General features: G+C 31.2%; 2 protein-coding genes across 2 annotated transcripts in view; both read right to left on the bottom strand.

Moving 5' to 3' along the window:
* Nucleotides 1-6,640, bottom strand: part of LOC102670490 (glycine-rich cell wall structural protein 2) — a 7,453-nt gene extending 813 nt beyond the window's left edge. Inside the window, exon 1 of the mRNA XM_006587912.1 lies at nt 6,451-6,640. Coding sequence (XP_006587975.1) covers nt 6,451-6,640 — 190 coding nt within the window. The remainder of the gene's footprint in view (nt 1-6,450) is intronic.
* A 1,950-nt stretch (nt 6,641-8,590) lies between these two features.
* LOC100798980 (probable transcription factor KAN2) lies at nt 8,591-12,462 on the bottom strand. Its single transcript, XM_003534658.5, has 6 exons — nt 12,072-12,462; nt 11,687-11,763; nt 11,449-11,485; nt 10,852-10,975; nt 9,588-9,717; nt 8,591-9,160 (listed from the first exon to the last, which is right to left on the bottom strand). The coding sequence occupies exons 1-6, from the start codon at nt 12,361-12,363 to the stop codon at nt 8,969-8,971; spliced, it is 852 nt and encodes a 283-aa protein (XP_003534706.2). The 5' UTR covers nt 12,364-12,462; the 3' UTR covers nt 8,591-8,968.
* Between the last annotated feature and the right edge of the window lie 10,718 nt (nt 12,463-23,180).

Here is a 23,180-nt window from a genome sequence, read left to right as displayed (position 1 = left end):
TCGATTAATACTTATTTGCTTGACGTTCTTGGTCATGATGGTCCCTTTATATAGGGACTCGCATATACTAAAATAACCATGCTCATTACTAAATTCAAAATGGAAGTGTGATGTGCAAGAAAAGTGAACATCGATATGTCCAGAAAGGTCCAATCAATTCCTTGCTTGGTCAACCATGGCCGCCTGAAAACATGACACTAGCTAGTTTAGGCCAATCATAAATTAATTAATGTCTAACTAATAATAATCCAAGGCCTTAGGTTCACATGATTGTTTGTGATGTGGCGTTTTATTATATAGTATACGAATCTCCAGTTAGACAGCATTATACTATAATTAAAAAATCGTATGTGGTGGAGTTGGTGACAGTATCATCTCCTAATATACAGTAAGAAAGGAACAAAGATATTCAAGTTTGATTATATGTCATTCAAGACTTATCTATCATTTCGATTTAAGAACGAGATATTCTTGAATGGGAATGAACTTAACATCTTATCCTTACGACTAATAAAAAATTAACTTATAATAAAATATATAAAATTATTTATTATTTATTAAAATTAATCTAATTCCTTTTAATAAAGAAATTAATGATATAATTTGTTTCTTCAAATAACAATTTGATCATACGAAGATATATTGAATATTTATATAATAATAAAAAATTTCAATTTCTTGTTTATGTGAAATAAAATACGTGACTAACTAAATGACAAATCATATAAATATAGTTTATATCTATTTTATTATTATTATTATTACTACTACTATTATTATTATTATTATTATTATTATTATAAACTTGTTAAAATTTAAAAAAATATGATGATTTTAAACTTGATTTTTTAATTAAATAAACATTAAAAAATTTCAGAATCTAACTTGTTATTAAAAATAAGCCTAGAACACAGTTAAAAAAAACCTAGAATAATCATTTTATATGTTTTTCTAAAATATTTATATGTATTTTAAAATTTATATATAAATAGATTTTAAAATATATACATAATAATCTATTTGATATATTATATATAATATAGTTTACTTAATATATTTAAGAAATAAAAAACTAAAAAAAGTTGCATAAGAGAAATGGGTGGGTCACGTTGCCACCTAAAAAATCAAGAGATTTAGTTAAAAAAAAGTTCAGAAGAAAAATGGATATAAATATTTAAAATTAAATATATTTAAAAATACATATAAATATTTAATAATAATAATATTAAAAATTACATATAAAGTATATCTATAAAAAAATCATTTAGTTTTTTTTGTGAAAAAATTCATTTAGTTACTTATAAACAAAAGATAACAAAAAATTGATTTTGTTATTATGTAAATATTTAATATATCTTCATAGGATCAAATTGTTATATAAGAAAATAAATTATATCATTTTTCTTATTAAAAGAAATCATATTAATTCTAATAAATGATAAATATTTTTTCTTTATTTTTATTAATTGTTATATTTTTATTGATTGTGTGTAGGAGTGAGATATAAGATTTGTGCTCACCCAAGAATATCTCTTCAAGAACTGCTTCTAAATCTAATTGATCAGTGCTCACTTATCTCTAATTTAATTGACCAATTAATGGATGTTCATTAATCACCTGCGATCACATGGGCAAAATGGATGCAAGAGCAACAATGTACGTGGGTGCCATGTGACGAATAAAAAATGTGAAGTTTTGGTTACAGAGTATGTTTGTCTTGGTAGTGGCTTATTAAACACTTATTGCAGTGTACGCCTAGCAAAATACAAGCAAATCCCCCACTTGCAGTACTCCTAAAATTTCATCATGGAACATAAAAAGTTGAAGACAGCTTTGCTTTGATGTCTTAATGGATACGTGGACTAATATCTAACCACAAAAACTAAATATTTTTAGCCTTTAAATCACACCCATCGCACCAAATCACCATGCAATTAATCCCCGTTAAATTAATGCAAGTATATCTAATGAAAAGATAGTCTATCATTGTCGAATTAAAGAATGAAAGAGCCCTTGGTTGCTTCCTTTTGGGTTGAAAATAGAAGGCTTTGTAATATATGGAGTTGAGTTCCTGCGTGTCTCAGGATAATTGCTTGTCTAAGGTCTGCGGGTGCTTCTAATACCTGCCACGTTATGACTAAGAAAACTAAGAAGTACTATATATTATATACAATAAAGGGCACGTTTTCTTCAATGTCCAACATAATTCATCAAATTATGAGTAGACTCTGCTGCTTTTTATCTTGCAGAATTTTTAAAAACTTTGGGAGGCCCAAAATCGTTCTAAGATCTTGCTTATTATGGCAAGAGAACATTATTCTTTGTAACTCTTGTCATTTTCTGACAACAAGTAAATCTTGATTGAATTTATAAGATCTTCAGTATTTGGTAAAGCTCAACTACACCCAATATAATTCCACTTCTGATCAATCCATAATTTTTATACATGAATGAACTTATAATAATCTCAAGGTGTGGAATACAATCTCTGCCAGAGCATAATTGCTTGAAGTTATTCATCCAATCTTAAGATATATTTTCAGATCAAGTTCGGTTATTTACTTATTGCTATTATAGATCTTTGAAAATTTCAGTGCACCTGCCAGCCCCCACCCAAAATTTGTGATTTAACTATTTTTTGAATTATGTATTTACCTTGTTCTGTAAAAAGAATATTTGAAATGTCAAAACAAACACATGTCAACGTGCTTCTAAAATCAACTTCAGTACTGTCATGAAATTATTTTGCAAAATTATGAAATAAGTGGTATATTTAAGTATATTCTCTTAAATGAAAATTAAAATTCATAGCAATGCCAACGGAGTGATTAATATACGAAAAAACTAATAAAATTTAGTTAAAATTCATCCCCAAAAAAAAATCCAACCAAATTTCTGAGGCAACATAATTAACACTATCTGGTCTCGTAAAAAATAGTACGTGTTTCCAATATTCTATAAAAGCTTGTTGGAAAATGTTTCTCTACTAAAAAATAGTTTTTATTGGCAATCTTTCCTTAACTTATACTCAATAATTTGTTAAGTAGATTAGATTCAAATTGAATACAGGCCAACTCACTTTAGTTAAACAAATGTATATATACATATGTACAGCTTGTTTCGCACCGTATATAAATTATTGTTCGATCAAATTCAAATAATTTCATTGAGTTCCAATTCAATCACCTTCATATTCATGATACATCTGCTCTCTCACTTTTACAATATTTACTTGTGTTAAATCATAAATGCACAGGTTATGCACGTAAAATTTACGTGACTAGTGGGATAAAAGGTATATTAAGAGAATTAGTTGGTATACACAGAAAGTCATGAATTTGCTAATTATATGTATACCTACTTATTTTTCTAAAAGAAATAAATTAGCAAGCCATAACTAAAAAGCTAAATTATAATTTTTGTCTCCTTTTAATTTTAATCTATGATTTTTTTATATAGAATTGATCTGTAATTTATTGGTTCAAAAAAATAAAAGAAAATAAAAAAAAATCAAAAATTAAAAGTACCAAAAAATTGTTGGATGAGATCATATTTTATATTTGATTAATCTTGGCTGAACCTTTTTTTTATTTTCTTACTTTACCAAAAAAGAGTATTTTATATTTGATTTTGAAAAATGATCTAATGTTTTTAATGACGACAAGCCTCAAGTCAAAAAAAGATATCCCAACTATGTTGGCATTCCTTTAAAAAAAAATATGTTGACACTCCCTCGTCAAACCATCATAAGCAAACTAGCCACAAAATATATAAATTTCTATTTATACATATATAAGTATATATTTTTATTTATAAATTTATGATATCACTCATATTCAATTTTTTATTTCTTATATAATCTAAAATTATCATAACTTATATATTTATGAGAAATACATTTAGTTAAAGATAATATTTTAGTAAGTATTTGATGTAAATGTACATCAATATAATTATAAGAATTAAAAAATAGTTAATTTAGTCAGTAAGATTTAATTTGTACTAATTGTTTTCTAAAATTATCCCAGACATTAATGAGAAATACTTTTTATTCTTTTTTCAAATATTTTTATTACTTTTGAATTTAATATTTTTAAGCTCACTCATCATTAATATATTTATTTCATTAACTTTTACTAGCTATTTAAATCACAGTTAGACTCTCAGAGTTTAAATCATTGAATGTATTTCACTTATCATTTATTTAACTTATAAAAATTAATTCATACAATTAAGGGTATATTTTTGAAAAATAATTAATACAGAAAACATCTTAAATTGATTTTTATAAAAAGGACTAAACCAAACGTCTAATTTTGATTTTATAAAAATGACCAGAAAAAGTTGTATTTATTTGAAGAGTTATATTACTAGTAGTTACTGTATAATAACTTATAAATGAGATATTTGATATAGTTTTAACAAGTCTCAAAAAGATAAATACGGATTCTTGGTGGGAACTGGCTGTGCAGTTGAGACATTTTCATCGGTAGGATCATATAAATGACTCCAATCATGTCACGTGTTGCATCTTAATTTTTTCTGAGTCAAACAAAAAAAGAAGTAATGGCACTATGTTACTAGATAATGTTGAAAATCTCATCCTCCACCGTCACCCTTGCAAGACTGCCACCGTCGTCGGCTACTTCCGCCTCTGGAACTCCCTCTCTACTACTCCTTTAATTTTACACGTACACCAGCTCATTCAAAGTCACCTAACAATTAAATCATAGTCCCAAGAATCAAAGAATCAAGATTAGAAACATAATGCCCCTCCCACTATTCACTCAAATGCCCCTTAAAGACAGTTTATGGAAATTATGATTAGTGACTTAATCTACAAAGTACAAATATATACTTATAAGGATGCAAATACTTGAACAAAAGGAATTCATCGAGTGCTTATTTTGTTTATGATTGGCATTTGGGAAAGAATAATGTTCTGATAGTGTTTAATGTTCTTCAATGCAGGGAAGAGAGAGAAGCACAGATAATGTGGTATATGTGGCAAGATTTGTATCATTCATTTTCATCTATGGTTCATGTTTATTTAACTGGATATTCTTCGGTTTTTGACAAATGGATAAAGGATACACTTCCTAGAAAGATATATCATTTTTTATTTTAATTTACTCATATATTATCATCTATTATAAATAAAATATTATTTTTACTTATAAAATTTTTATTTATCATTTGAAAAAAAATACAGAAGATATATTATAAAAATATATTTATTTGAAAATTTAGACATGAATAATTCCTACTGATAACATCAACATTAGGAAATAAAAGATAGAATTTCTTAATATGTGCACCTGCTATATTTTCTTTTATCTTACCATTAAAAAATTTCTTCCATTAAAATACAGAAATGTGATAAGATAGTCAAGAGTTTTTATAATAAAAATGAAAAATTATCACGTAAGGAAAAGTGAAAAATAGTTATGTGTTCCACTACAACCTAAACTATTAGCGAAATGAAAAATTGAAAATACTACAAATTTGATAATTTAAAAGCATTAATTGAGTTTTAGAAACTTAAGATAAAATTATTTTTATTATAATATGTCAAGAAAATAAATAATCTAATTAATTAATTAACTAATTATGTATCAAAAAATTAATTTTTTTTCTTTTCAAAATGTCTATTTTTTTTTTTGGGCATTAGGGTCTACATTGTCACCCTTCTAGCCTAGACCTTATGTATTTTGGCTTGAGCTCGTGGTCACTTAGAGCTCATTTAAATAATTTATTTTTAGTTTCAAAGAAGTTTTATTATGTCACGTCATATTTAAGTATTTCACTTATATTGTATTTTAATGCTGTAACTTTTAAAAAAGACTTGATTACTTTTTTGGTACAACTGTTTATTAATTTATTCAATACATTCTATTGATTTAGGATTCAATTAGGCTCCATAATTTTTAAAAATTAGTTAATATATATTACTCTTTCAGTCCAATTGAAGTAAAATTAAACATTTAGGAAATTATGTAACTTAATTGAAGTAACAAAGGATAACTTCAACTCAATTTTAAAAAAATTGGAATCAAATTAAATTATATATTAATAAGTGAAATTAAACGGAATAAAATAAATAAATAGTAGGAAAAAATAATTAAGCCTTTAAAAATCTAATTTTTTTTATTTTTTTATTTACACTTAATTTTATTTTACCATTAAAATATTATTTTTTTAACTACAAATTAATTTTTTATGCTTGTTTTATTTGCACTTAATTTTGTTTTACAATTAAAATGGTAATGTTAGTACAACATAAGACTAAAATATGTGTTGTGTGGAAGATAGTTAATCCTAAAATCATTACTTTCTATTATTCATTGAACATGGTACGTAACAACATAGGCGTATAGCAGGTTTTTATTTCTCAATTGATACTAACAACAGCACTACAAATAAAAACAAAACAAAAGTGAAATGGTAAACTAGTTTTAAAGTCAGGGTCGTAACTGATCCATGAATTCTCCACAAATGCCTCCTCCATATCCGCCGTCGCCCATCCCACCACCACCAAATACTCCGTTTCCGGCGCCAGCAGCACCACCAAATCCTCCATTTCCGCTGCCAACACCACCTCCAAATCCTCCATTTCCACCACCAGCTCCTCCGGATCCATGACCATACCCACCTCCTACTCCACCCTCATAGCCGCCGCCGCCACATAGGCATGCAAATGGTGAATCATTGGCTTCTCTTCACCAAAACCAGCAAGCTTTCTGGCCTGGGAGCTGGCAATTGCAGCAAGAAAAGCAAGCAAAAACAACTTGGAAAACATGACTACTAACTACTTATGTGATATGCGATATAAGAAGAGAATATATGTGCCTACACACAGAACATATAGATTCTCCACATGCTCATGTATACCACCAAAAATGTGGTGTTGGGGGTTTAAACTTTGCAGTTGCCCCACGCAATCCATGCTTCAACACCTACTCGCGCCACTCTCTATCCGCTACCCTTAGTTATCACTTCCACTTAATTGTGTGGGGTGTGCTCACAAAGATCCGTCCACGCTATGTATGCCATGCATGTATTGTAGTCTACATGAATCATTTCATCTTCAAAAAATCATCCTTAATATTTTCATAATAAACTAGCTGGTTGGAAGACTAGGTTCAATAAAAACCTGTTAATACAGATTAAAAAAATAAAAATATTTTTTTTTATCAAAAGTTAAAAAGCAAATAAACTATGCGTGAAACAAGTTTTTTTTAACTTTTAAGATAATCAATTTAAAGATTATATCAACTATTATTTGTGATTGAATAGCTGAAAACTATCTAATTTCTTCTTTTTTTAATGCTCTTTTGATTTAATTTATCCAGAAAATGTTAAAATCAGTGAATTTTCAGTATTTTAGTTCTATTTTTTTTTTATAGAGTTTGTTTCAACAACAAAGGTATGAAAGATGTTGAAGAACTAGGACAGAACACTCAAGTGCGAAGTTGTATCATGCATGCTTGCTAAACACAGCATATTTGAAGGACACTATGTTTTTGGAGGTAGTATTCAGTAAGGACGTGAAAGAGAGGCATCATCACTCACTTGGAACTCTTCTTCCATTTCCTTGTTTCATCTTGTATTTTTTAGCCTCTCATGATTATGAGAAGTTAAATTATCATTGTTGGGGGTTTGGAGATCAATCACTTTTAATGTAATGATCTTTACTATTCATTTAATGTTATTTCAATATTATTGCTTCCTTATAATGGTTTGACTTTTATATGTATGTTATTGGGTTTTAATTATTGGGAAATGTTTTTATCCTAAGAACTTGAAAGAGCTTCTAGGTAATCCATGCCTAGGGATAAAATTGTGTTACTTAGTCTTATTTATGTATTTTTATTCTTAAAGCAAATTATTTGGTTCAGCTTTTAAGTGATTAAGAGTGAAATTAAGTGATTTAGACTCCTTTACATAAGGAATCATGGTTAGTTTAGTTAATAAAGATAATGGTTAGAATAATTTTAAATGGTAAAAAATCTTTAAAATTACATCAAAAATAATTTTGGTATGTCAAACACTCAACATTTTCACGAAAATCTACACCAAACATCAATTTCCTCCTCCGAGTGTTTGTTTTCTTGTCTCTTGCATATGTTATGCTCTTTTTTCCTTTATAATGGTAGAAGTTTATATTTTTGTATTATCACTTTAGTTTAGTCATTTATTCACTTAAGATTAAATATATATAAACTCTAAGTACAGTCAAAATTTTTATGGACTCACACTCGATCTTATTATTTTAATATGACTTTGACAAATTGGTACATTTATCAAGAAATTAATACAACAAAATTATTTTACATTGTAATTGTAACTGTCTACATCATTAAACTTAATATCAAATGTTTATTACATTAAACGGTCAGAAATATTTAAGACATGCTTTTAAGTAATTAGTAAAAAACATTTAATAGAATATAATTAACGCTGTGCTGGAAACAAGCTAGCGAAGGAAGTGAAGTGAATGGCAATTAAACCAGCAAAAACATATTGGATAAATCAAACAGCCATGGTAGCTCAAACAACTAAGATTGAAATTTAGACAATTAATGCAACTACATAATATTTTTTGATTTTTAGGAGACACGATTTTATGTTCTTAATTAGTTCACTTGATTTCTAGTACTTCTGATCATGGGCACTAAATGATGCGAACTAAAGTAGCGTTGGTATTACAATTTCCTCGGTCTCCTGCTAACAAGTGCTTTTAGAGACATTTATTAAGAAATTAATAAATAAAAATGCATCGACAAAAATTTAATAATTTTTTAAAAATTTTAATTTCTTAATCGATGTCGGAAAAACACTTGATAGTATGGATTGTTCTTTCTTGAAAGGTCATGCACCATTAGTTTGTAGTGTAGTTGTAGGATGGAAGAAACATGTATAAATGATGACAAAGAAAAGGCTTGCTGTTATTATTATGTGCATGATTCTAAGAGAGCGTGAGCTCAAGAGAGACATCATTCGCATCTGGACCAGTACTGTGGCTCCGATTCAAGAACGAATGTGAAGAAGGCCTTGAGCTCATTGAAAGGGACAGAGTTGTGTCTTGGAATCTTTGATGGTCGCTTTCGTAACCGGCATCACCTAGTGACACCTTTTCAGTAGTAGTAGTTTTATTCTCCTGAAAAACAAAATGGAATAAACTGTTCATTCAACCATGTCTGTGTGTTATATATATAGATATATAGCATGTCCTTCTTTGATTATTATATACTCTTTTCCTTTCCTTTCGGATTATATCAGGTTTTTGATACAGGTATTTAAGAATTTAATTGATTTGTTGAATTTTAAAAAAAACATATTAAGTAATTTTTAATATATCATTTATTTATTTAATTAATTGTTTATTTATTCTTCTCATGCACTGTTTTCATTAAATATTGATTAAAGGTAATCTTAAAGAATATTTAATATAACATTAATTTTATAAAATAGCATATTTTGAAATAATTTATTTCTTTAAAATATTATTTATATAATCCGAAACCGATGGAATATGTGCCACAAAATCAACGAGACACTAATGAGAGTAAGGAGTTACTACTTACTTGGACAGACTGGCCTCTCAGAAGACCCTCGAAGATGATGTAGGAGTGCACCTTCTGTTCATTGCCGTTACAAATTATAATCGATTCACCCCCTTGGTTTCCATTGTAACACTCTTGCTCATCATGATTCCTGGCATAAGAAAACAAAATTACTGATGAGTTCTTTGTAACGTGTATGTGAAATTTATTAATGCTTCATTTTACTACTTCCCGATTCATGCATGTTTTCAAAATTCAAACCAATTAATTAAGTGCAGAAAAATTCTGATAATTAATTTATTTTAGTTTTCAAGAATATCCTTTCACCCCTTGTCAAGTAATCAGGGGAGACAATGGCGAAAGATGAATACTACTTTTTTCACATACATAAATTTGCAGACGAAATTTAAGACTTGTCGATTAAGTTAACCAAACTTTTTTCAATCAGACCAATATATATTGGTCATATTTTCCGAATATATTTGGCTATGGAATGATGATACTTTGCCTTAGTTTGGTATTTTTTGTTCACCTAGTTAACGAAATTGACAAAATACAATTTTTCTCCATGTTAAACAAATTTATGATATGAGGTACTCATATTTGGAAGGAGGAGTTTCAGTTTCGCCTATAAATAAATATTAGTTTTTAATTATCTGTTAAATAGATGTCCGTGTGTAGTTCACTATTTTAAGCATTAAATATAATATAATATATATATATATATATATATATATATACACTTAAATGATTGTTGTAATTTTGTGCACGCATTATATTGCTGAGCAAAAAATTGACACTAATTGAAATATTCTTTTAAAACCATTTCAAACATTTATCTTTTGTAGGTTAATGTCTTAATCCCTTACCCAAACAAAATGTCTTGATTAAAAATATTATAGCTGGCGAATGATGGCGTAATTTTTTTTTACAATGCTCAAAATTAAATATTTGCCAAAAAAATGTGACTAATCGAAATGAACTTTTTTAGGCCATTTTAAACATTTTTTTACAGTCATTCTAAAAAAGCACATTTTTTTATTCTTGAAAGATACGTTAATATCTTTATCTAAAAGAAATCCACAAATGCATATATACATTATACTTATACGAATACGGAGGAGCCTAATGTCTGATGTACGTAAACTGTCCCACATTTTTTGCAATTAATTTAAAAAACAATTCCAAACTACTACTATAACACAAATTATAAAGTCTTCAAAAAAATTATACACACTGTCAAAAGAGATGTACGATAATAAAAAGTAAAAGAAAATAGAAATACCATTGAGCTTGGGTGGGAACAAGCTCTTCCGTGCAGCTTCTTTTGTGAGGTTTCTGTTGCCTTGGGCCAAGAGTTGCGAGTGTGGAAGCTGGGAAATCCGGAGCCATATTATTCTTCTTTGCACCTAGTAAATAGATATTAATAAAATACTATAATTGATCATATATTTAATAAGGTTAAGAAAACGTTCTACCATGTTCATTAAGGTAGTAGTAGTATATAATTTATTTTGTACTCAGTGAGTGACCTCATGAAAAAAAAACATGTGTAACAGTATCAAAACACTAAAAGTTATTTTTCTAGGAATAAAATCCTGAAGAATATTTGACGTTACTTTCATTTTCTTGGTGACGGAAAAGGGAATCAACCCCTCAAGCTGACGTCCACTTTCCTTGGTTGAGTTCCTTTAATTTCTTGGTATATATGGATATATCTTCTTTTCAGTGTTTTAAAGATCTAATTTCCTCAATTGTACCAAACAAAATGTCTAATATTCTTAACACCTAGCTATTTCTTCCATATAAATGATGCATCATACATCTGTGGCATGAGAACTTGCACATAAATAACTGATGCACAGTACAATTATTTATATACCTTGACTCATCTGCTCGTGTCTCATGCTCCTGTACATCTGTCATCAATAGACCAGAATTTTGAAACTTTAAGAGTTAAGACTAACAATGAATTATGAAGCACTTGCATTCTCTATGAAGAAATTCTTTAATTATATATTTTAAAAATAAAGAAATTAAATAAAGAAAGAGAAAACAACTGATAACGCCTTTTTAATTTTCACCCATGATTTTTTTCGTGGCTATGGAGAAAAGAGTACCTGAAGGTGGCTTTTGACGTGAGATATAGTAAGCCCCTTTACATTCATGAGCTGTAAAACCAACTTTGGTGTGGCCCCTGTAAATCCAAATATATCAACAACATTCAAAATTAAAGGTTCACCATTAGAACATAGCAATTGAAAAGATTAAGCCTTTTGTTAGAGAAAAAAAAAGTGAATGAAATTGAATCTATATACGTTAACATAATCTTGTAGAAGAGACTAATCTTTCACTTTCACAACACCGCAAATTAATGTTTGAAACTCAATTAACGTTGAGTGGCCGACATCACCGACCTTACCTTAACGTAACTCGAACAAGATATGTACGTGAAAAAAGAAAAAGATATATATGTAAATGCAATAAAAGGTAATAATAAATTACTGTCTTCTCCTCCAAGTCTTTGAACTGCATGCACGAAGCAACGATGGAGATCTGGTGTCCAACGAAGCCTAGGCATTTTTGATCGAACATAAGGCCTAACCATAGGGGTTTTGAGGCTTATCTCAGGAAGGTGATGATCAGAGGTGAAACGACGGCGTGCCGCTCTTAACTGAGAAGGTTGAGTAGGGTTATTATTATCAACAAGAGTGGTGACAAGAGAAGAGGAGGAAGAAGACATGGTTGAAGGTGGGAGAGAAGTCTCACTCAGAGCTTCACCCTTCTTGTTCTTCATTGAGGGGCTGTGAAGAAACAAATAAAAGAGAATAAATACTAAGAGAGACTGTGTTGCAGAAAGGGTTTGTCCTTTAGTGCAGCTTTTGTTACCATGCACCCCTCTTGGGAAGGGTCAGTTTAGTCCTAGAGAGGTTCGATGGATAAAAGGAAAACTTGAGACACGGAAACTCATAGACCAAAAAATTGTTCAAAAATGCCTTCATCATTAGGTGAAAATGAAAGGTTAAAAAAGTGAAAGAGCCGTTGCATCAGAGGGTCTTTGTGATATCATTTTCTTTAGACATTCCCTTGGGTCTTTTCCAGATATTCTTTGTCTTTAAGGAAAAGAATCAGCTACTTACTTCTTTATTATTATAAATACATTTCAGGAACACTACAAGTGTCAATATAAATAGTATTAGCAGATGTGAAGCCAATATACCGATATACTTTTTACATGTACGTTTTAATTACATAATAATTCTTCTAACACATTTTTTCTTAACATATTTTATGAGGAAGTATTAACAATATATTTTTTAATATATACAGTAGTACATTTTTTCTCACGCACTATTTCTTATACAAAATACTAAATACACACAACTTCTCACTTCTTGATCACATATTTCTCTCTTCATTTTCTTTATTACATTTATTAGTTTCTCTCTCTTTCTTTATTAGCTGATTACATTTTTTATTAATTAAAAAGACTCAGAGATAATTTATGATTTTTAACAAAATTTATTGAATGATAAAAAGTGTGTTAAAAAGCGTATTTCATTTTTTCATTGTGTTATTGCATTTGTTAGTTTCTCTCTTTCTTTATTTTTTTTTATCTCTCTCTTTCTTTCCGGACTAGTAGAATTTTATGATTTTTAACAAAATTTAATAAATAGAGAGAGAATACAAATTTAATTAAGAAAGACAATAATAAATATCTTTGACAGAAATAATCAAATGGTACATGATTTAAATTTTGATGATAAGTATAAAATTAACTGATTTAAAAGAAACCAATTACTACTTTTGATAAGAGTTATTTGGTATTAATATTATGATAAGAAAAGATAATAAATGCTAATAAAAATAATTTATGACAGCTGAGGACAAAAAAAGAAGGGCAAAGTCAAGATTAACTGATAGCGAGAATATAGGTGGGAAATAGCTGGCTAGCTTAGAGGGAATTGAAGTGAAGAAGATGCATGACATAAGCAAAAATGAATGTGCCAAAGAAAGCAAGAATTGCCCTTTGTCATAAAGCCAATGTATTTGAAAGGCAAATAAAGCTTCTTCATTCTCCACACTACCCAAAGGACCCCATATTTACGTCACATACTATTCACACACGCTGCCTCCACACCCAATCAGCTGTTGCCACCAAGACATGCCAAGCATGTCGGGGATTCCTCCCACGCTTACACCTCGTTATTAAGTTACCATTGGTGACCATGCATGGAATATTTCAAGTTTATTTTGTTTTTCTTCACACAATATATGTATATATGTGCCAAAATGCTTCAACTGAAATCAATAACACACACGTGAGATCGATCGACCTCTCACAGTCTCTTACTCCACACACACGTACGATCGAGTTTGTGTAAACTCAAACACATGCAGGGACAGGTGTTTAGTGGCTTTGAAGGACACTGATCAATTGAGAGGTTTTGGAAGGTTTTCTTGCGAGAACACGATAACTATGCATGCGTTTCATGAGAACCGTTTGATCTCCATCCAACGATTTTCAAGAGTAACATGCATGCAAGTCCACGTTGTCTAACTAAATATTTCAACTTTTGAACTGTGAGATTAATTAACCCTCATTCAATAACTTTTTATGGATAGTTCCTCGTCTTTTTTTCTTATAAGTGTTAAATTCTTAGAAATTTTTTATTTCTATTTTTTTCGTGTTTTCAAGGTTTAAGATAATATTTATTTTCTTAATTATTAATTTATAATTGCATATGAATTCAATTCAAACATTCTTTCACAAATCTCTCATAATTGATTGGTTCCTCAAAATTTTAAAATTCTCACAATTAATTCAATTTTGCTTATAACACATTTTAAAAGCATCAATCCATTGCACCTCTGATCAGGTGTTTGCAGTTAATTTTAATTTAACCTTTATTAAAAAAAATTAATAAGTGAGGGTAGCTTTGTAAACCTCTCGTGATGTGTACGTTATGTTCGAGAGGTATGAAAACTCATGAATCATGATTACTATGAAAAATAAGAATATGTAATTATAAAATATATTAGATTGGAATTCATAATTTAAGTTATTTTTAATTGAAAATTTAACATAATTTGGCTTTTTAATTAAATGTCACATGTACAAGTGATCAATAATCAATAAACCAATCCGAATCATTAATTTTAATCTAATGTTATAATTAAATGTTTTGATTTATTACCATAACTACAATTCAACAGGTTACTATTATAAGAAAAAAAAGGTTTAATTGTAAGCATATTAAATTAAAATTAATGGTTTATACTATTCTTTATATTAAGGATTATTAGTTAAAGAGAAACAACATGTGCTATCAATTTTAATATTGTAATTTTATATAATAAAAAAATATGCACATTATATTATACAAAAATATTCCCAAAATGAATAATACTCATCTATTTTGGCCCCACTATAGAGATCAGATATTTTGAATCACTTGATTCATCAATATCTTATATGCATGTGCAAGGGAATTTTCATTATGGACTTCTTATTAACAACTGACGTGTTTCTCACTTTTGCATACTGTTTGGGATAAAAGTACTTTTACAAACAATCACAGTTTTATTGAATAACTAAAGCTGCAAAAGAATGATAATGAATTATGACTCTCTTCATATAGTAACGACAAGTCATGGGTGGGGGTAGAAGAATTTTGTTCATCTTAGGAACCACAGATGAAAACAAGTTCAGCTTCTCCATCAATAGCCTATAGACCGTAGTTGCAATAGCCAAGGACAAAAAGTTTCACCCTATTTCAGCATTAATTTAACCACATTATTTTATATTCACACTAAATTTTGTGCATGTCTTATATTTAACTCAACATAAAACATTTGTTTGACTAAGTTAATCTATACTTAACATCTTAATCATTGAGGATAGAGCAGATAGTTTACAAGTTGTTTATTCATTAGTTATTACTATTTCTTGAGTAAATATATGCATGTCAGGTAATCTTTGAACATGTGTCGATTTGATTCTTGTTTACATCTATATAATTTTTTTTAACTTTCAAATCATAGACGTTAATTAAAAAATACATTAAATATTCAATATAATTTCACGAGATTTAATTTCATTCAAGTAACCAATTCTAGTCAATTAAAATCAATCTAAAGATTATTTCAATTTCATTAAGAATAAGAATTCATACAATCTTATTTCTCAAGTCCATCAATTTCACTCGAAATGGTTTGGATGTTTGGTCTCTAAACATGTTGATTTTGTGATAAATTAGTCTCCAAATTTGATCAATTTCACAAATTAATTTGTCAAGTAGTTGACGAATTTAAAAAGTAAATACGACTACTGCAAATTTCCTAAGACCAAATTAACCCATGATACCACTTATATATGAGAATAAAGTTATGCATAATTAATTTAATTGCCTTGCAATCACAATCTCAAGTTATGAATGATACCACTTGGAAGATGTATACACTCTAAGATAGAATTCCCTTGCCCAATTCTCAGACCTTACATTCCACATTCCCACATTAGAAACTTTAATTATAAATTGTTGTGGCATTACATGGAATTTAACTAATAATTAGACACGTGTTTTCTTTTTCTTTTCTTCTCTTATTCCTTTTTTTAACCTGAGTGGTGCATCTAGGGATAACGTCTCTCAGATTGTAGTATGCTCTACTTGTAGGTGTCCATTGCCCGCTACCAAACCTAATAATCTCATAACATGAAATGTCATATATTTGAATTACACATAAATGCTGAAACATGGTTAAATAGTTATATTGGTAATTGGTAATGAGCTTACCCTACAACAAAGAAAGGACAGCCATTAATATGCCACGTACGACTGCAAAGAGTTTTCCCAGTTTTGGAACACAATCTCTACAAATTCATGACAGAAGTTTGGAGGTGGGCTTTGCCTTTGGTAGTGTTGGTAATGCATGGTAGGAATGCTTCCAACAGAGAAAACTCCAGAGATGTTGAATAAATCAGCTAGTTTCAACGGGGTATCTGGTGCTTATCTCTGCTTGCTATTGATAATAGGGGCAGAGTTTTCCAAAATGATGGTTTTCATCCATACTGGTAAGATGATCCCTGAGGGTTTGGCCTAGGTCCACTTGCTGTAATGTAAGGAGCAACGAAACAAAACATTACAACAAGCTATTAGTTAAATAAGAAGTAAGGATCATATACATATGTTACTTGGAAGTTGGAACTGCCAATAATGAAGTTCTATTATGTACATGAAAATTATACTAGTTTATAGGCTACAAATTGTGAATAAGTTAACAAAGGGTACCGAATATTCCTGGCCTGAAAAAAAGTGGAAGCAGTGACATGGGTAGTAGTGAAAGGAAGACATTGAAACAAATGCGAGTGGCTCTTAGTGTGTCTTGAACCAATCTCCAGCAAGTATGGTGAAGTCCCCTGCAGGAAGAGAGAAAGGAACAGGAATTCTGATGCCGCCAAATCCTCCAGCAGCTTTGTGCATTCCCAGAGATGGTGATACGAACCGAAACTACTCTACTGCTATGCTATACTACTGCTAAGTACTAAGAAGGAAGACTAATTGAGATAATTGTTCTGATATCCTCCATTAATTCCACTTCTTTGCATATTTATAATACTTTCCTTCTAACAGAATATAATTTGTTATAACTGCCTAACATCCTCCCAGCTAGCTAACTTGTGGAATTGTTATAAATGCATAAGGTAGTGCCTGTTGTGCTGTTATTTCTATCAGGATTGCTATCAATACCCACCGCTCCAAAAACAACCTTGTTCTCAAGGTTGGACAATAAAAACAAGCAAAAACAAGGATGAGTTTAGGAAACAAAAGGTACGTAAGTGAAGTGGCTTTGTTTGTGGGCTAGTATGGGTCCTAAGAATGATAAAGTCACTGCTCAGGGTTACATCAGCTTGCAATGCCTCCATGAACTCCTTGGTCCTGGAACGCGCAATGGTAACCAAGTTGTTCACCAGATCTGCTTTGGTCAATCCAATGCCGCGGTCAATAATGGAAAAAGTCTTGCTGGCCTTGATGTCGATGGTAGCGGAGATGATGGTGGAGGCGGTGGCTACGGAGGTGGTGGTGGTCGTGGCAGCGGGCATTGGTGTTGAGGACGAACAAATCAACGCTGAGTCTCAAAAGTGAAAAAAACCCAAATCCAACGCTGATGAATCTGGTGCGCGACGACGGGGTCCCCGTGCAGGATGATGTCATTGTTGTAGGGGATCTTATAGTAACGACGGTGGTCGGTGCGGAGTGGCAAAGGCAACACCTGGTTGGACTGGAAGTGGTGGTTGATTGTGACACGATGGTGCTGCCACACGCTGACGGGGAAGTCGATAGTGCTAGAATCGATTCCAATAACAGGACCATCTCGTTGTCCAGCCATGGAAGGAGGCACGTGAGAGCGAGGTGGAGGAGGGTACTGGCTGGGGTGGTAAGAAGAAGCATTTGACGGAGGAGCTGGCAGCGACGGCAGCGGTGGTGGCTGTGCCGAAGAAGGAAACAGTGGTGGCGACAACAACGGCGGCGATGGTGGCAGCACCGATGAAGGAAACAGGAAACGTTGGCGAAAAATCATGGTATCCAGTTTCCGGCTAAGGAGATCAAGTTTGAAGAGCATGGAAGTGTGGAACGCATCTAAACGAAGGTGAGATGCATGGAGATCGGAATCCACTGTGGCGAGGTTGGCCATGGCTGCCTCGAGCCGGTCCAGGCTGGCGTCGAGAGGTTCGACACCTGCCATTGAAGAACGGCAGAGAAGGGACAGGTCGAACCAATTGATACGAATAACGCTACTCTAATGTTACTGCTACACTACTAAGAAACTAAGAAGGAACACTGATGGAGATAATTGTTCTGATTGATTATTCATTCCACTTCTTCTTACATTTATACTACTATTAGTAACTGAATTTTGTTATAACAGAATATTGATGATAACAAATTGCTAATATGTATTGCTAGTAATGGAAATATAGCACGTGTTGATATTTCTTCTTGGTCTACTAGTATTATTCTATTCTGGTGCATCTTCTAGTATGTGGTCTGGTATAATGGCTCTGCTATCAACACCATTCTCTGCTGAATTGCTATCAGATGGGAAATTAAAAAAAAAAAAAAAAGCTACCAATCTGGTCTTCACTTGGAGAACATAAGTGAAGTGTTTTCCCAGATGTGATTGGACAATTTGTGCCACAAACTCCATCCTGCCATGAGTTTATCCTTTGCTATAAGCCATTCCTGCACAACATATGTTAAGACTATCAACATAATTCCAATAAATTATGTCTTTTACCAAGTTAAATGTTCATAAAACAATTTGTATGCCAGTTAGCAGAAGACAAGTCTTTAATAAAAAGATAAGTCCATTTAATTATTATCCAAGGTAGTGAAACCATGATAATTTTTTCAAGAAACATTAACTTCCTTACTAGTTTTCCGCAGCTAAAAGCATAATAATATTGCTGGATAAAAGGGGAGAGTGCTTAATTTGGTGATATTTTTCTTTCTTGTAACCAAAGATTCATTATTAATAGCATACATTCCTAAAGACTGCTCCAAAGGAGTTGAATAAGATACAAAAAAAAGTACCATGATATAAGCAATGGTTCCCTAAGGTAGCTATGCGCATTGATGATCAAGTTGTCATTTGTAACCGCGTCTATGAGGGACCCAGGGAACTTCCCATTAATCAAGATCCCCTGCAAATTGAAACCAAGAATCTCGTTGAACCCAAACAATTTCTTCCACAAGAGTGATCATCAGTTTGTTCAGCCAGATAAGAAAAAGATAAATCATTTGTTGCTCACGATAGCAAAATCAGCAGATCAAACTCTCGTGTAGGTTGCAATGGCATGCAGTTTCTGATAGGAAAAGAAAAGAACCTAGTGCTTGACATCAAGAGGGTAAATGTTACCATAGGTGAGCTTCCAAGTGAAGAAATGCAAGTTGACTCCATTGCAAAGGAATTCAAGTGCAAGAACAAGAATGAGAGAAGAAATAGCTTTGCATTGTTGCATAGTCTCAATGTGAATACACTTATTTTCTCCCCCGCTACCATAGAACTTGTTAAAACGACAGTGTTGTTGTTTATGAAGATTAAATTTCGATTTGTTGTTAACAAAGTTTTAGCGCCAATTGATAAAGAACCTATATATAACTACAAGGTCTCGCACTCTTTCTTATTCTTGTTTGTATAACGAGTAACGAGTGAGCAAATTAAAGAAAGTTGGAATGAGTTTGTGAGAACCTCAAAATCAGTACATACATAAATAAATATATAAATAATATAAAGTTAGTCTCTCACTCAAATTCGTGTATTCCATTGATGATCTCTACTAGAACTGCAAGAGACTCAAACTGCATCCAAATTAAATATTGAAGTTGACGAAAGAGATTGCATGTGTCCACTCATAAATTTTGTTAAAAAAATAAGATAAACATATCAATACGTAAAAAGAAGCTGTTATATTGGAATTAAGATACTCTATTACTTCATCTTTAAACAAAAAAGAAAAAAATCCTCTAATACTTGATATACTCGTGGAATTTTAAGTTAGAAGTCACCAAATAAAGGAAAAGACAAGAGAATCAAATATAAATTTTATAGAAAGGGGTGGTCTAACTGCCCCAAATAAAAATGGGGTTAATAATGATAATAAATTTGTGGAGATAACTCAGTTGATCCACGTTCACCAAATTATTTTTATACTTTTCTTTACCTTTTATTTTGTCAACTTCATATCCTTTATTCTTTAGTTGAGTTGGCTCACACAAATTTAACAAACTCAACCGAAACACAATCTTACTCGTGTTCACCGCTACAGTCCATTAGTCATTGGGTTAAGGGATTGGACACAGACCAAATAAGTTTGTGGTTGAGCACCTCAAATTCAGTACACACATATATATAGTGTTAAGTGTAATTCAAATATCAGTTAGTTAGAGATATGTCAGTTAATAGTTAGTTAATGTGACAGTTAATTACCAACTGTTAAACACTAAATAGTGTTATTCTCTTTATAATACATAAGTCAGTGTGAAATCAATAAACCTTTACCTTTCTCTACAGAAACTCTCTCAATCATAATTTCCTTGAGTGTTGTTCAACTTATTCTAACAAATTGGTGATCAGAGCTTATTTGTTCTTGGACCTGAAAACTCTAAGAGTGTGCAATTGCATCTTTGGGAAACAACTATGATGGGTTCAAGCTGAAACCTCCATTCGCAGTGGCCAATTCTTGTCATCAAGAACTGGGATAGATGGCGAATTCAGATAAGGGCGCTATTTGGCATCCGGGACATGCTGGAAATCATGATGGAAGGCTACCCAAAACTAGGTGAGGGAGCCTCAGATGCATAGAGGGAGATCCACAAAGAGAACAAGAAGAAGGATGACAAGCCTTTGTTCATGCATGTTGCACCAGTGTGTTGATGTAGCCAATTTCGACAAGATTGCTTATGCTACAACTGCAAAACAAACCTGGGAAATTCTTAACAAATCTCATGGGGGTGGAGAAAAGGTCAAGAAGGTTAGGCTTCAAACCTTGCAAAGGCAAAACAGAGAAAAGAGAACCAAAACATCTCATGGAACTTGGTGAAGGAATTTGACTTCCATTGTCAAAATTTTGGGGATTTGGACAAAAAGGAGAAGTGATAAATAAAGAAACTGGTGGCATTGTATGAAGCGTTTACAGTTCTATGGTGGAAGACAATGGCTTTACTTTCTTTTAACCAATTATGTTATGTTTGTGACTAAAGATGATTCTTAATTAAATTTCAACAGGACAGCCTGGTTTGTGCAGGGACGTTGCTTGTTCATTGATGCATCCAAAAGCTTTTCTTGCTTTGTATAATACACAATAGTTAGCTAATTGAACCACTTGTTCACACAATTCCTCCCCAAAGAAACCGAACTTTATGACCATAAAGCATTTGAACATTTACCAGTTGAACACATCTGAGGTGTATGCTTTTGAAAAAGTTCTCTAAAATATACATTTTTCAGTAGTTACTATAAAATAAGTTTTTTATAAAGCATTGTAAAAATGTAAAATATGCTATTTGCTTGATGACACTTAAATTTATAGGAGACTATGTTTACATGGAGAAGACTCATGTCACCCTGTTGTGTGTCAGCAACAAAACATTAGCAACTGTTGGTCACAGTATCAGCTAGAACGATCATGAGGCTGATAAGCATAGGATACTATTGAATATCGGACTAGTTGATATAAAAACACTCGAAAAATGTAGGACATGTGCCTTCTAAGATACCCAAAGAAAATACAGCATAAGTTTCAAATAATCCTTTCGGTCTTTCACCATAGCCAAATCTATTCCTTATTTGATCTCATAAAAGTGACTTTCGGTTACCAACTTTACCACCGTATATTTACCACTTGGAAGCTTTAATATTTCAATGATAATCGCAATAATTAGTCAAAGAATTATAATCATTATCTTTGCTTATATAGCCAACTTATGATCAATGAAAAAAAGGAGGAGGAGGATAATGAGATGTCCCAATTCATGCCACTAAAAAACTCTCTTTTCACAGATTGGAAGAGCTAGCGTGTGGATGATGTTGAACCACCACAGGTGGGATTGTTCAACGGCAAACCGGCAAGTGTTCCTAATCCTATGATAAAGTTAAGAAAAAGAATAAAACTTTACTAGGAAAAGAGACAAAAAGACAGACCTTAAATCGACATAAATGATGAATATATATATATATATATATATATATATATATATATATATATATGTATATATCAATCGAGTAATTAAAACGTTCTGGCAATGTTTCTGTTTGGACATCAATAAGCTAGTTATTGAAGAAATGGAAAATGCTTTGACAAATAAATAAATAAGAGTTCAATAGTCAAGCAATCTGAAATGGAATCCAAAGAAACGAAGGAAAAAAAGTCTGCATGTAATCAAACATACATGTGACACTGACAAGAAGTAGAACTTTATTAGAGTTTGTACTTACTGTAAATATTTGAAAGCACTGGCTTCTTAACTGGAATTAATTTGGGACCCATAAATAATATAAAATGCCAAAAATACTATGACAATTTAATTGGTAATAGTCTACATAATTTTATGTTCCCGGGCTCAGTAGCATCACATTATAGAGCTTAAAAATTTGGTAACTATTTTGGCTGCAACCTGATGTGCGATAACTTGGACGCCCCACTTCATCTATCCGTTGCAGTGTTTGATTGGGAAAAGTTCAGTACACAGAACTTTATAAGTACAAAAATCTCAGTGGCTCGAGTTTTATTGATGTGGATGAGAAGTGATAAATGATGTATTTTCACTCACGGATTTAAAGTATTTGCACTTCATTCCTTCTTCAATATTTGAATTTGTTTGATCATGCAGTGTTCATTCATGGACTTTCTCCACAGGGGCCCAATGGACATGGGTAATAGTTATGGCCCATCCTGTGTCATACTTCAGCTGTAGAAGTATTGTATTTTAATAACTTTGCTAAACTAGAACAAACGAGTAATTTATCCAATCGAATTTGAGACATGCGGATGAAAAATATCTCATTACCTTACCTCAATATCTGAATCTAGTTAAAGTACTTGAAAAAAGT

The sequence above is a fragment of the Glycine max genome, chromosome 9 (genome assembly GCF_000004515.6).
Source record: "Glycine max cultivar Williams 82 chromosome 9, Glycine_max_v4.0, whole genome shotgun sequence".
NCBI classification, from domain to species: Eukaryota; Viridiplantae; Streptophyta; class Magnoliopsida; order Fabales; family Fabaceae; genus Glycine; species Glycine max.
The sequence above is the reverse complement of the archived record's forward strand: the minus strand, read 5'-3'. Positions and strand labels throughout refer to the sequence as shown.

Bases quoted from the DNA above. Each gene is read 5' to 3' on its own strand.
- LOC100798980 (XM_003534658.5), bottom strand. From the start codon at position 12,363: ATGAAGAACAAGAAGGGTGAAGCTCTGAGTGAGACTTCTCTCCCACCT. The intron at 11,486-11,686 runs GTACTCTTTTCT...TATTGATGACAG, and splicing joins ACGTCAAAAGCCACCTTCAG to ATGTACAGGAGCATGAGACA. The intron at 9,161-9,587 runs GTAAGTAGTAAC...TTTGTTTTTCAG, and splicing joins TGAGAGGCCAGTCTGTCCAA to GAGAATAAAACTACTACTAC.